The following is a 15,736-nucleotide window of genomic DNA, read 5'->3' as shown; positions in this document are numbered from 1 at the left end:
AGGAAATTCTAGTATACAGTTAATCCTACTTAGTCATTGCAAGCAACACCTTAGCTCGCCAGTTACGAGGAACTGTGGCTTTGTCTGCCTTCCTCTGTAGCACAGGCTGTGATTTATTTCCTAAGATTATTGGGGAGCTGTCTTACAAAGTCAGCGCGATAGTCTTGGACATTAATAGATGTCTTTGTCTCTTCTTGTGACATTACAGTTGTGACTTTTAGTACTTTACTGATGACCTCCAGTTTTATTATACGGTAGTGGCGAGTACACATTCTGGTTAAGTATCTATTTGAATTAATACAGACAACTTAGTTGCTGTAATTGCAAGGGACTAGAATTGGTAATTTAAGCAACATCTTTCAGTCCTGTGTTCATTATCTTACACTGTAGCAAACCCGATTTTCTTGTTTTCACTGTGCAATTATTGTGCATCCATGCTTTTCACTGCAGTTAGTTACAAACCAAAGGCAAACTCAGTTTGGGAGATAAACAATTAAGGGAAGAAACCAAAACAATTCTTCTGTTTAATAGCCAAGTGGCAAGTGCTCACATAGGATTCATGGATCTAGTTTCCCTTCACTCTGAAGTGGCGAATACGTTAACATTTGGTACCCCAACACCACATGCTACTAGGTTGTTTCCGAGAGGAACAAATTGTTTTCTAATTGATGCATCTTTCCATTCTAATGCATTTGTGTAATACTAAGTCCTGGTTGCACATATATACCATTTAATGGCACGTCTGAGTTTTACTGAAGGGCAGTTCTGCAGGTTAAGACAACATGAGGTTGACTAGAAATAGTAAAACTTTTTTGCCTTGCATTTTCATTTTAATTTAAAATAAAGCTTTCAATTACTGTGTATGTTTTCTTTAAAAAAAATCATTTTTTGAAAAGCCATGAAATCCATTTTTAAACAAGTACTAAAAATAGTCTGGGTTTTTTTCATTTGAAATACAAAAAATTTTCTGTGAGCTGAATATTCTAAAGTTTGATTTATATCTTTTAGTATCAAAGACAGTCATGTCGTCTTATATTACTAAAGTATTGGCTATATATTGCTTTTGAGAAAAATAATCTTTTAGATGGTAAGTGAAAATTTTTCTTTCTATCAAAGAGAGCACCTTTTGTGGTTCATCAGGTGAAAAATACTTGATCTGCTCAGGAGTGTGAGGGGAGGCTTTATAATACGTATTTTAGGAAAGAATTTATGCAGCATTTTTGTTTTATAAATTAAGAGTCATATTTTAACTCAGTGTTTTCATTGAACTTCCTTAATTGTGACCTTCAACTGCAGGTGATAGACTATTTTGCATTGAGATATTGCAATTAGGATTATTGTTAGAGAAATTAATGATGAGTGTTCACAAGAGACAACATCAATATTGTTACTGTAACCTGAATCGCATGAGGGCTTGATCCTGCTCCTGCTAAAGCTGAGGAAGTTTTTGCAGCAGGAGCACTCAGGCCTGTATGCCGAAACCCTATCTAGTGTTTGTGTGGTTGTGAAGAGAGATTTTAATTTTTTTTTTTAAACAAGTTTGCTGTAGATGGAGAGTTGCCAACTGTGAAATAAGATTTTATGGGTGGCAGAAAGGAGGCTTCATTATTTACATTTCCATCAAACACCTGAATAAATAACTCTGTACAAGAGCGAGTGAGGTTCTGCGGAAATGGTTTGCACTAGATCAAGTTTCCTTTTTAAGATCAATATGAACAACAGTATTTTTCTAGTTTTGCGTGGTTTAGGGCAGCAAATTAAAAAAAGAATCCTTAAGCCCAGGTTTCTTTCTTGATATACCTGTTTTTACTAATGTTATCTCTTTTGAAAGCTAGAAGAAAAGTCCTTATGAATATTTAACACACGGTACAAGGAAATAAGAAGCAACAATCACGTCAGTGGACTGGTTTAGTACTGTAATTGTTAGCCAAATGCTTGTGCTTCTGATGAGACAAAACATTTAACTAAACTTTAAAGTATGTAAAAGGCTATATCCTACAATGATTATGAAGTTGCTCTAATGGACCAAATTTACGTATATTTTAGTGGGATTCTCAAAAAAGGTGATGCACCTTCCATTTCTGTTTTGATAAATCAGCATTTACTCTTGAATTCTGACAACATTAGACCCAAAAATCTTATGTCATCTTGAAATACAAGATCATAGTTATAAATCCTGCAGCTGGCTGACAGACTTCACTGCTGGGAAAGAATGGAGCCAATGGACATGCGTGTATGAAATTCAGACAGGGAAGAAAGTTGCATGTGAATACAGAGCGTTACATTACACATTGCACAGATCCCCATAGACATGGCAATATTCTGTCAAGCGAAATGTCAATTCTGATTTGCACCAGTGGAATATATCAGGGAGAATCCATATTTCTCTTCCTTCATCATTGGGTATCAAGATTAGTAGGTAGACTGGTAAGAGCCAGAACCACTCAATCATCAGAGATTTCTTCCAAAAAAGTTTACCTTAATATTCTGATCTCAGATCCCATAGTTGTGGTAGAGCTTGGATCTAGAGTGAAATGCACTGGAAAGTTGTTGAAAGTAAAATACGGCTTTTTCTTGAACTTCTCACGTGAAATGTTTGACCTGCTCTACTGTTTCTTTGTACAGCTATTTTTGTTAGAAGAGATGAGAGAGAGGAAATATGATGGGTATGCCAGGGCCATCCAGAAGGCATGGAGGAAGTACGTGGCCAGGAAAAAATACGTGCAGATGAGAGAAGAAGGTAGGTCGTAACTTCTGGTGACAGATATTTCACACACGGTTCCAGGAACAGAAAGAGTGCCACAGGATGAAGGAAACATCTCCTTCTCTATAGAGCAAACCGTTGCATTGCACGACTGCAAATTATTGGACCCCTAAGGTACCACTGATGCGGTTGGCTGATCTGCATGCATGGATTTCTTGGACTACCCAATGTTTTGCTCTCAGAACAAAGGCAGAGCAAGTAGGACAGAGATCAGGGATGTTCCAGGGGAAGTGAAAAAGGAAAAGCTTCCCACAGTTATACAGGACCTCGATGGTCTGTAGATGACAGAAATCAATCCAAGGACTGTAATGCTTAGTTGCATGTGTGACCCGGGTTACATGAATGAACAACATTCTGCATTTGGGAGAGCTAATCCTTAATTTCCAGCAATGAGTGAGAAATTCCTTACTTCCAGAAGTGCTCCCAATTCATCAGAGCTGCTGAGCTTGCCATCAGTGTATTTCATTAGGAATGGATTTTAAATCACATGGATTCTTATCTAAAGGATTAGTAGCAGTGCTTCATTATTTTTTTGCATATTATAAACAATTTGGTTATCACTTCTTCCCAAAGAGTTCTGCTTGAAACAGCTCTTTCAGATCATGAGTTTAGAAAATTCAGTAAATACTATTAATCAATGTTTATTTTTTGTATTTAAGCATCAGATCTATTGCTGAACAAGAAAGAGAGAAGACGAAACAGCATTAACAGAAATTTTGTGGGAGATTACATAGGCATGGAGGACCATCCAGAGCTACGCCAGTTTGTGGGCAAACGGGAGAAGATTGATTTTGCAGACACTGTAACTAAGTATGATAGACGGTTCAAGGTAGGTTTAAGAGCAACATCCACTAATGATTAGTTCTGCTAGGGAGTTACAGATGTCTTTGCTATCCTTTAACAGAAATTCCACCATGTTAGTGTCCATCTAGGATACCAGCTTGAAAAAAGTGTCTTTGACCTAAAAGACACATAGGGATGCAGTTACACCCTTGTGACTGGAACACTGCCATTGTCAAACCCGTTGTCCCAGGAGGAAGGGTTTATGGGACTTGCTGGGCACAAAGTGACATTAGTTAGGAGACGAGGAACAAAGCTACTTTCCTGTGCTGTGCAATCTGACTCTGAGGTAATGTGATTTTCACTTGAACCAAAGAGTAACAGTATCACCCCAAATCATAGTACATTATATATCTTTGGAACAGCATCACAACATCAGTGCACTGATCTCCACATAGCTGTGTATTTTCAAACAATTTTGCATTTCAGAGCGTGAAGCGAGATCTTGTCCTCACTCCAAAGTGCATATACCTGATTGGGCGTGAAAAGATAAAGCAAGGTCCAGAGAAGGGCCAAGTGAAGGAAGTCTTAAAGCGAAGGATGGAAGTGGAGAGAATTCTTTCCGTTTCTCTAAGGTCAGTACCTTCAAAGCATCTTTCCACTGACAGAGAAATTTGTGCAGAACAGGGGGGAAATAAGTTGATTGATGAAGGGTGAATTTCTTAAACTGTATTAATTGAATCTTGTAAACAAGGAAGCCGAGGTCTTATTTTCACTCCCAGCCCTAAGTGTGTTCCAGCAATAGAGGTTTATGTTTATAGCCAATACACATACATTTTCTGAATAGTTGTTAAAACGTGTCGCTTACACTGGGTCCCATGAATCTGATGTGTCCCCCAAAATGTATTCTGGGAAACCATGTGTATATATATATGTGTTCATTCACCATGCAGGTTCTAGTGAGTTCTGGCTCAAGCTTGTACCCCAGAAATAATTCTTACTTACAGAAGTACACCTTGCACGTGTCCACTGCTTCCTAAGGGGGCATTCTTTCTCTGGTCAGCTACCAAAAATCTCTGTTTCGAGTTGGATTTCACATCATTTCTGGTGACTGAATGTCAGGCCTATCCCAGATTCTAGGAAGTATCTGAGGTGTGCACACAGAGCTGAGAATCCCAGTTAGGTGAGCAAAACCAGGAGGAAACTGCCCATGAGACCAGTGGATTCTTGCCTGTATCATTTCATTCCTTTGAAGATGAGTGAACAAAGTCTCTGGATACCTCTGCATTTATTACTGCAGTTTATCAGAAGTGTAGCTGAGTGTAATTTAATACAAAAGAATATCCACCCAGGGCAACAAGCATACTTTAAATATTGACATAAATTATTATTTAAACGGAATGCAAGTCTACAGTTGAGTACTGTGTATTGATAGCTACTGCAAAGGTTTTTTAGTGTGCGCTTATAAAACATTCCCATTAACATAGCCAGAAATCTTCTCACAGACATTGTCCAAGACTTGAAAACAGCAGATTTCACATTTTTGCAGAATTCTTCACAGCCATTTCAAGACTGGGGGAAGGTCTGCAAGATGTGTCTGCTCACAGTACCATTTGCAAAACCTGTGGTTTGTTTATCATACATCTATATAATGAAGGTTGCAACAAAAATAACTGTAGTAGATCTAGGTTAAAGATGAGAGTGGAACCTATCTTTTTAGTGCCCCCAGTTTGGACCATGTGCTGTGCAAACCTCAAACAGATTGCACCAGCCGCTTGAACCGGGCCAGCACATTCCAGAGACAGTCACACCAAGTCAGTTAAGAGGATGGCTGCCTGCCAAGTTGGTGAAAGCTGTTACGGTCCTCTCACATGTAAATAACAGTTCCCCAGAGCTTTCTGAAGCAAAACCAAGTGTGCTTAGTTCAGAGGAAATATGTATGTGACATTATGTCCAATAATGTTTTGAACTTATCTTACTGATTTCATTTTGTTGTAAAAAACATTGGGTTTTGTTTATGCTAAAAGTAGATCCAGAATTACAAGCTATCAAACTGTCCAGATATCACTCCAAAAGCAAACCCTAAAAAATACATAGGGGCAAGAGGGCTTTTCCCTGTTACTATGCTAGAATGGCCCAAGTTCGTAATGGGTCTTAATCAAGGGATCTCTTAGGTCTGTATTGAAGAGGCTTAGTGGTAATGTAATGCTCTGGCTGCAGAGGCTGTAAAAGTTAAGATTATCTCAGATTTGAGAGAAGCAGTGTCTCAGTGACAAGAGTTAGCACTTGTAATATTTAAGTCTTCAATTAATAAAACTAGAGCAAAACCTTTATTTAGTACATGTATTACATGCTACACTGATGAGCTTATCCAGCATAGATTTAGCTCTAATTCTGTATTGCAGCCTCAGTTTTATACATGCCAATATTAATTTTTAGCAAAATCAATACAAAATGAAATATATTTTAAATGGAAGGGGGAGAGAGGATAACTGGATTCTTGAATTGCTATCTAAACAGCGTATCTTAAGAGACCCATGCGCAATATATTGATGTAAGCTTGTATCGATACACTTACACACAATGAAGGCAGAATAATCAGCACTATTAACAGCAATTAACACTACATAGCAATTTCAATCACTAAAGGAGTTGCAATTTAAAGTGCAAATGTCCAACTTCGAATTTGTTCAGGGTACTGAGAATGACAACTCATAGTCTCATGGAAATGTTCTTGCGCTTTTAGTAATAATAAATAACTGAGCTTTATAACTCATCTGATAAGTAGTGACACAGGACATCTTAACAGCATTGTGAAGTCAGACTCTTTGCCAAATCAGCAACAGTAGTACCACTGACTGAATAATATTTACTGCAGGTCTTGGGCTTTTCTTACACATCTTGTTCAGAACCTTGCTGAGGCTCTATATTTGCTTGATGGTAAGAAAAGAGGTCATGTTCTTACTCTATTTTATAGATTTCTTATGGCTATATTGAATGCTAATTAGGTAAGCTTGTAGTTTCATACACCCTTTTCCAAACTATGGGAAAGACTTCAGAATTTTAAAGACAATTATGAAGCACACAGGTGGTAGGCAGATTTTTAGAAAAACAGGCAGCAATACAACTCATCCTTTACCTAATGTCTCAGCGGTTTAGAATTGTATTTTTATACCTGACAGTGAAGAGCACCTCTAGCAGTACTATGAAGCTATTTTTAATTCTGCGTGCAAAGGTACTTACAGTCTGTAGAGGAGTCATAGCCTTCAGTAACCAGATGAAAAGCGGGGGTCAGAAAGCCAGGCCTGCTCCCCCTGTTCAGATTTATAGAGTCAGCAATCAGCAAACCAGCTGGGGGAGGAAAAGGGAGGAGCATGCTCCAAGTGAAACGTTGTTGATTGCTAGGTAATTAGGATCAGAAAACAGTAATGAGGGCAAATAGACCTGATTTTGTCTCTGATAGGAGGTGGAGGCTTTTTCTTCGAGTTCCTTATGTGCTGTAATTAATTAATTTACTTTTGGAGTTACTCTGGAATGTTGAAGCAATACTTACATAGATTTAGGTGAGATATCAGCACCTTTGTGTGATGTATTGCTATGCAAACCATTGAAAGAAGCTCTTTCTTAGTGATAGGTATGTAGCTTTGGCTTGACCTTCATCTGCCTGGTTTTCCACAGCCTTAACCACTGCAATGCAGGTGTTCACACTTCTGAGTTACATATGCTGTTTTTCAGAAAAAAAGATGAAAACTCATAATGAATGTTAATTCTAAATCCAACAGGATTTGAAAGGTCCGTTTCTCCAGCGAGAAAGGTTAAGCAGTTCTCAGCTCTGCACAGTTGTCAAAAGTCCTGTGCTGTCTCTTCTCCCAGCCACACGTTAGCTAGCACCCAGGTGGCTGTGTGGGGATATGGATGACACACTGAAAACTAAGGGAAGCAGAAAATTAATCTACCAGGGAAGGGCAGAGGGTGGATTCTAGCATGAGGGAAGGAGCAGAACTGTGGTGAATAAAAAGGGTGAGGGGCAGAGGGAAGGCTGCCCTTTCTGACAGCACAACAATGTTAACTTGATTTAAACTGGTTATGAAATCACACATCTCTTGTCACTTCTAACCCACACTCTCCACTTCGGGGGCTGCCCAAGGGGCAGTCTCCTCTCTCTGTCATTACGCTCCCACCATTTTCTTGTGTCTGAGCTAGCGTTGCACTCCCACGCTGTGACCTGGTTCTGTACGCTCATCCTGTGGGATGATAACCAGCTTCAAAATACAGTGCTTTTACTGTAGGATCAGCAAACTGACCCCGAGCATCTTCTGGTTGCTTATATGCTATTCAAGCCAAGAAGTAAGGGGGGACCCATGGCCTCAATTTTCAGGTCTTAATGTTTTATTTGGAAAGCTTAGACCTCTTTGTAGAGAGGATGCCGGAGAAGACAAGCACCAATGTAGTTATAGCTAGGAAGAATGCCAACATGGTGTTAAAAGGAAGAACGATACACATATAAACAAATTACAAGCATGCTGGAACAACAGTAATCCTGGTTAGGATGTGGCAGAACTGTTTTTACTGTGGGCATTCTGGAAGGGCAGATCAGCCTTGCAAAGTACTGATGTGGATATCATTTTCTGTGAAGTGGTTTGCAGCATCTTCAGCAGGTGTAAAGAGGAGTTGATCCAAAGGTGGCAATGGAACCCAACATGTGTGGGTTTTATACTGTGCTAAACCCGTCCCAGCTAAAGCCAATGGAAAGTTGAAAGCTTTCATTCCAAATTTGCTTGCTTTGGGTTTCAGTCTTTCTTTAGTTACCTTCAAGTTTCCAGTTCACCGCTAATCACAAGTTTTGCCATTATTGAAGAGATGGGCTTTAATTGTAACTTTAATAGCACATGTTCTTTTGATAACAGTAACTACTGAAAATGACTAAGTAGCATTCCTGTGTCTCAAAAAGGATTGTTTCAGATATTTCACTATCAACTCCTGAAAAAAACCTGAACCTGGTCTCAGAAAGCAAGACTGTAATTAACACTGCTTGGACTTTCTTAAGTTTTTAAAAATTAACCATGAGTACTCTGCAAATGTCATTATAATGCTGGCTGTATTTGCTGATGAAATTTTAATCTGAATGGTATATGCTCTGATTTCTTTTCAGCACAATGCAGGATGACATTTTCATTCTGCATGAACAGGAATATGATAGTTTGCTTGAATCAGTCTTTAAAACTGAGTTCTTGAGCCTCTTATCAAAACGATACGAAGAGAAAACACAAAGAAAACTACCTCTGAAATTTAGCAATACGTGAGTTACGTTTTTCTTCAGTGGTCTTTAAGAATAAATAATCTTTGTTCTTGCTGCCAGGGTAAATGAGTGAGTGCTAGTTGTGAGACTATGCTTTGTTTTACAATAGTAAGAGGCAGCACAGTGTAAAAATCTCTATCTGCAAGGGGGCTGGACTTTCTGATTAGCTCATCTGAGTAACAGGTTATGCTTGTACCTGGGCCATTCGCCACTTTCCACTGTCTGTCTGCATAGAAGAGTTACCTTCATGCCACTGAACACGGCATCAGGCTCAAGGGTCTGCAGCTTTGTGCTACAGAGCGGCTCTGTCCCCGCAGCAAGGGCCCGGCCAGTCACTGCATGATTCGTCTGCAGCCATAGTGCAAGCTCTTCATCCCTGTGCTGGCTGCTGGTTCCTATCAGGAGAAAGGACTGTCCTCTTCCAGCTCCTTAACCTTGACCTAGGAGTGGAAACATCATGACATGAGTTTGAAAGACAATTCCGGAGACAGAATGTAACAATCTGAAATTCTGAAGTTTGTTGTGGGGACGGAGGACTGCAGGGTGAGAGGATAATTCTAAAGGAGCCTCATGAAGTAAATAATAGTGGGAACATTTTTTAGACACTAGCCTGAAAAGCTACAGAATGTGTGATGTCCATTTTAGCTGTAAGGACATGCTGGAAACGATCCCAACAAACATGTGCTTTTGTTAATACTCCTACCCATTAAGGAGATTAGCCTCAGCAGGCCTTGGATTTGTATGTTTATTATTTCCTTCGAAAAAGTGGAAGAATTATAAAAGGTAACAGGAGATTATTATTTTTGTTTGGAAAGGGTGTAGGAGGACAATTGAAGTGTGGAACATTCCTGTAGTGTGTACTCCTGTAGGCTGGCAATCCAGAGCCAGTACCAGGAGCACATTTTTTGTTCCTGTAAGACGTAATGTAATGTACTTCCGGCGTCCTGCCCAAAACCAAACTGTACCTTCCTTAGCTTACATCTGGTTACAGTACAGAGCAGATGGAGAGTCTGGAAATGCTGGGAAAGAATATATATATGTGTGTCCGTGCACATGGAAAAAAAATCAAATGGGAAAGACTGAAGTATATGTATGCAAAAATGTTTACTCCCAGAACATGCACAAGGCCCATTCCTAAAGCATATATTGGCATATACATGCCAATGTATATCTACATATATACATCTAATGTATATATACATCTAATGGTATATACAGAAGAATGTTTAGGAACAGAGCGTTCTAGCTTGTTCCAGCAGAGTCTGCTGCAGAGGCAGTGATGTTTGATGGCAGATACATCTCTTACTCACACCTTTGCATGTGTTTCCTCAAAGCTTGCTGCACTCTCCATCCTCTCCAGGGCATCTTAAGCTTCCTTTGAGTAGCTCTACCAGGAAAGTTAAAACATCAATTAAGAACATTTTAAAAAGCATGAAAAAGAGATTTCATTAGGTGGATTATGTCAGCTAAGTCACTCAGGGAATACAGATTCTCAGTCCAAGCTTTAGTTTTCTATTTCTAAGTTATCTGCTCCCAAGTAATATTGTCCTGATTTGACATAGAAATGCTTTCTGTTTTTTTAATTCATGTGTTCATGTGCTTATATTAGACTTGAAGTGAAGCTGAAGAAGGAGAGCTGGGGGCCCTGGAGCAGTGCTGGTTCTCGACAAGTGCAATTTATGCAAGGCCAGGGAGATATAGCCATTCTCAAGCCAAGTAATAAAGTGCTGCAGATCAGCATCGGACCAGGGCTACCAAAGAACTCCCGTAAGTATGAATTTCCTTTAGAAATTAGAGAATGGTTTAGAAATTTAGAGAACAGTTGACTCTTACTCTCCTTGCTTGCCTCTAGCCTCAGCATGTTCTTTATTATTTCTCTGTAACACTTAAAAAGAAGATCCAAGTTATAGATTGTAATGATACGGCAGAATTCCCTGCCACTCTACAGTCGTGTTGGAATTTTGTTGCTTTTGCTGTTTCTGAAATGTCTGAAATTCTTTGCCCTGCAGCAAAAGAAATGAGGGCATTTAATCATGTGACATAGTACAAATGACACAATTAGCCACGCATTTTGGGGAAGAGTCTTTCACTCTGCTCTGAGCTCCTGCAGTTCCTACGGCCTTTCTGATGAAGGAAGGTGTCATCAGGACAGGACAGGTTGTGATATGAGGAAAGGTAACCTCTGTGCATCACCAAAGGTTGAGCTACAAATACACCAGCCTCTCAGGTTTCGTCTCCTACCTTTCTCTCATACTAGTTGCTGATCAGAAACAGGATGGTCAAAAGTACTGCTGTGCCAGCTATGCATGGTTTATAATAAGTTCATAAAGCTAACGGTCTTTTGGGCCTCATTTACTGTAGTCTTGAGACAACTCTACTTTATATCCTGTGGCTGAACTGGATCACAAAAGGGACAATATGCCTAATTCATCCTTGTTGCACCTAAAGCTTCAGCGCAACCTGGCCAGCACTGCAGGAGTCAGATTCATTATTCCTGAAGACCAGCTCTTTCTGATCACAGAGTAGGGGTCTGGCAGCCAGAAGGACTTCCCTAATTAATGTAACTGTGAAAGGGTAACAAAATATTCCTGGTTTCTTTTAGGTCCCACTAGACGGAACGTTACCCAAAGTAGAGGATATTCCAACAGGTCTCAAAGTCAGACTTACCCTATGAGAGCTGCCCCGCCTCCTCCTGGTAAGTCCTCTTAGCCTCAGGCAAAACCAAAATTCCAGATTCAGGCATTTGCTTTTTGCTCTTGTCATCTGGTGATTTTTACCTGTTAAAAAATCATAGTAAAGGTCTAAAATCCTCTTTAAAAGATACTGTCTGGAAAATATACATTGTAGGCATTTTCTGAAGTGTGTTGTTGGAGTCTGCAGACAATCAATCAAATTCCACCAGAGATACCCTGGTTGTCATGGACACAGGCATGTTCAGCCACTTGGTATAAGACACTGAGTCCAAAACTAACCCTGTAGCCTTCTCCACGTTCCTGTGAGGGTAAAAGCTATATACTTACCAAGCCATAGACAATGCTTTGCAATGAAATGGCTTTCAGTGCCAATAAACAATAGAAATGCCATTTATGTCTCATTGTCCTGCCCTGTTAGGGAACAACTTTTGTGGATACTGAATGCTGAGATGCATCAGCTGTGCCAGTAAGCAGCATGGCTTTTTCTGCATGGGACTGATGTCATTAGGGTGTTTCACTTCTGCCCTTGAGAGATACGATTAATTTAGCCTGTGAACTCAGAGGGGAGAACAATAGTCCATTGACCCAACATTTCCCAAGCATTTTTTTTTTACTCCCAGAGTACTTTTTTTTAACAAAGGGTTCTCTTTCAGTCAGGTGCTGTTTATTGAGAAGCACAATGCTAATGGTGTAAGTCGGGTGTGCAGTCAGTCTCGGTCACCAAACTAACTAGACAATTCCCACTCCTACTAAAACCTTAAACCTGTTTGAGTCAAACTAAGACTGCATGATCTGCAAGAACTGCTTGTAGTAAAGTGGGAGATTACTGTAGTTAAAGGAATTGACCTGTCTGCAAACACAGATAGTAAATATTCATAGAGGATGAGTTAAAGCAAGGAAAGTCTGTTTTAATATATTCCAAAACTCTTTCGGCAGTTTCATAGCCATATGAAAAAGACAAAAGCATTGGCTGAAGAAGCCCTGTGCCTGCAGAGCAAGCCCAAACTTGCCACATGTAGGTAAGGTAGTTTGGATGTAGATGTGCACGCTAAGTCCAGGCAGCAGTGGATGCCCATACCTGCAGTATGGCCTTTTGTAACCATATATCCCCCAGTGCTTATGACAGCTCCTGACCAGACATGTCAACAGGGAGTCCTAATTAGAAGAACCTGACTCTGTATGCAGCAAGACACTGGGCTAACGGTCTGCATGGCTCTGATGTCATTAGGGTGTTTCACCTCTGCCCTACAGAGGAAAAATTAATTTAGGCTGTGAAGTCTAAGGAGAGAACAATATTCTGTTGACCCACCGCTTCCCACATGTTCAACTGTGGAGTTGAACTAGATGTTCACAGACCAGTGAAACCACACTGTTGCGTCCAGGTGCAGGATGAGTGTAACTAATGAAGTTAAATGATGGGTTGACCCTTATGCATTAGGGTACCATCTTTAAAAGATGAGTAGAAGACTTTCATACAGACCCCACATCAATTACCGTAACTTCTTTTGAGGTTTTTTTGGTTGGTGGTTTTTTTTTTTGATTCAACCTCTTTTGTAAAGTAGCCAGTTGTAGCTGGAAAAATAAGATTGAAGACAGCTGTTACAAAAGAGTTCCAGTTAGATTGTCCTGGCTTTCAAGGAGTCTGAGGCAATTGCATGATTTGGGCACATTCTTCCTTGAAAGTCACAATTCTCTCCATCCTGCTCTCCCAATGTGGGGAAGTAACACTGTGGGCCATTGTCCTTGATCGTGTGAAATGTAGTCTGGTATTTTCACATCTATTTTGAAATTAATGGTCCAGGAGCTGAATAGACTGTTATGCATCTGTTCAGAATAAAACAAACCTTTATTTATATAACCATAATGTATATGCCATACTAGCTTGGGTGCTAAAGTGAGTTTTATGTATGAGTTTATGACAACTTAAGCTCTGCCACAGTAGCAAGAGACTGCCAGAAGGAAAGACTAGCTGTTGCGTGCAGTTAAGGTTTTTCCAAGTGTCCCAATTATGTATTCTCTTCTCTGCACAGCTAGTCATTCTGCTAATTTTCAACAGGCATAATCACAAGGGAAAAAGGGGAGGATCACCTATAGCATTAACCAATCTGATTGTTAATATAAGCCTAGCTCCCGTTTTATTCGGGGGGGGAGGGAGGGTTAAGAATGTAAAGCATACAGAGTTGAGCTCCTTGGAGCCTGATCCTGCAAGTAGCTCAGAGATGGGTGGGTTTGGTTTAGATTCAAGTTAGAGGCCTAATTATTTAAAGGCATTTACCCTTGTCATCACCTAGAAAATTCAAATTCCTTTTAAACTATCAAAGTAGCACCAAGGCTTTTTTTTTTTTCAAAACAAAACAAAACAAAAATCCACAAAAAAAAGCCCTTGCTTGTTAAAACAGACAAATATTTATAGCAGCTTAAAAAACAGTCTACCCAGTATTCAGGGAGTTGGATGGAGTTTGAACTTTAAAAGAAAAAGAGACACCCTGCAATTCTAGTGAGCTTTAGATCAACCTTTATCTGGATAAAACTTTATGTGGTATTTTAAATAGAGGTGCGGCTGTGACATGCTAGCTAACATTAATAAGGTTAAATTCAGCTGAGAGCTAATCTTTTAGTTTGCCTGAAACATTCACGGCTCATGGCTCAAACTTGAGCACAAGCCAGGAAGACATGTACCCAAAACAGATTGCCAGCAGACGTGAAACTGTATAAATCAAACTTCAAGATTTCAACATTATTTTGGTTTTAAGTTCCTTGATAGCTGAGTCTCGCTGACAGCTAAATCTAACTGACAGCTGAGCCATCAACACAAGGAAAAGGTCAGCTTTATTGAGGTGTAGTTTAGACTGGATGTGTTCACGCTTTATTTACTCCTAGGTCAGCAGCAAAATGGAGTAATAAATCCCCCAGAGTTTGTACCACTTCCCCATGGCCCAGGAAATCAACGGGCCAATCAGAAAAACCTGTATACAAATATGACACGACCAACTTTACCACGGCAACTGTCAGGAGGATCAGGCAAGATTTCACAGCAACCAGAAAGCTTGGATTTCCTGAAAGTACCTGACCAAGGAGCAGCCGGGTAAGATTTTACAGTAAATCTGAAAAAGAAGTGTCAATTTTTGTAAATAGCTTCACACACTCAAACTATTCATCACTGATAAACTTATATTGTGTACATAGATGACCAGATTGTGCTGTTGCGCTGTACTCAAAGGTATCATCATCTTCCACAGGATTTCAAAACACATACTCCATCATAGGCCTTTAGGAATGAAGGTGAACCAGTTCTAGTCTAGTATCATAAATTTGCGTAGTACCTACCTTCTACTTAAGGATATTAAGACAGTTGGCAGAGTTCAGCTAGGCCATCTTTCCTTTCTGGTTTACAGATCGTGAACAGTAGATGTGGTATTTTATGGCAGCTAACATGCCCAGAAGTGCTGGCTAATATCCTTTTGTTTCAGCTTTGACTCCTGATTCAGGTATCGGACTTGTACTTCATTTTAGGAGGAAGGCTTGGCAGCATGACATTCAAGATTATTTCAGCATCATTTGGACTCCTAAGCTGCAGCCTTCCAGAATATGTTAGCATGACAATCCTACAAGATTTAGGGGTCGGTAGGTCTTACCATTGTGACTAGGTATTTCCCAATAGCCAAGAGTCACAAGCATCAAGACAATCACCAGAAACAGCAGAAAGACTGAACCAAGTAATCAGGGGCTTAGTAGAGAAAAGCAGAACAAGTTGTTCTTAACGCTGAAACCAGCAGCTCCAGCTCCTGACTGAAAATCCATAAGCAGGCAAAACCTCTGATTTGTGGAGCTCATGAAGACAGAAGTCTTCTGTCAAATACACATGGGACCTAAGTGCTCCATAATGTTAAAGGTCTTGAAAAACTTAAAATTTTATAATGACTGGAACAGTTTCTCCTTTAACTCAGCCCTTATATTCTACTCTCTTGTAGAACATTAGTGGAGCTTTGCTATAGTGGAATTGGAGTGCCAACAAGGAAAGTTACATTAGCAGACAGGACACAATTCTGTAGCCCACAGCTCTTCAAATAAACATACAGGATAAATACCTCCTTGTTAAGTAGGAAAGCCCTGCGTATGTTGAACAAGCCATCATTCTTACATCTCTGTCCAAATAACATTGAGAGAAAAAGCAAGAGGAAATTTGGACTTTTCCTGCTG

General features: G+C 39.8%; 1 protein-coding gene across 1 annotated transcript in view; it reads left to right on the top strand.

Moving 5' to 3' along the window:
* The window catches only part of MYO1E (myosin IE), a 63,508-nt gene that overhangs the window by 42,225 nt on the left and 5,547 nt on the right, over positions 1-15,736 (top strand). The window contains exons 23-29 of the mRNA XM_009885779.1: positions 2,626-2,740; positions 3,424-3,593; positions 4,034-4,179; positions 8,697-8,843; positions 10,453-10,610; positions 11,446-11,538; positions 14,417-14,621. Of these exons, the coding sequence (XP_009884081.1) occupies positions 2,626-2,740; positions 3,424-3,593; positions 4,034-4,179; positions 8,697-8,843; positions 10,453-10,610; positions 11,446-11,538; positions 14,417-14,621 (1,034 nt within the window). The remainder of the gene's footprint in view (positions 1-2,625; positions 2,741-3,423; positions 3,594-4,033; positions 4,180-8,696; positions 8,844-10,452; positions 10,611-11,445; positions 11,539-14,416; positions 14,622-15,736) is intronic.

This window comes from Charadrius vociferus, unplaced genomic scaffold (genome assembly GCF_000708025.1).
Source record: "Charadrius vociferus isolate BGI_N301 unplaced genomic scaffold, ASM70802v2 scaffold325, whole genome shotgun sequence".
NCBI classification, from domain to species: Eukaryota; Metazoa; Chordata; class Aves; order Charadriiformes; family Charadriidae; genus Charadrius; species Charadrius vociferus.
This window is presented reverse-complemented; position numbering and strand designations above follow the sequence as displayed.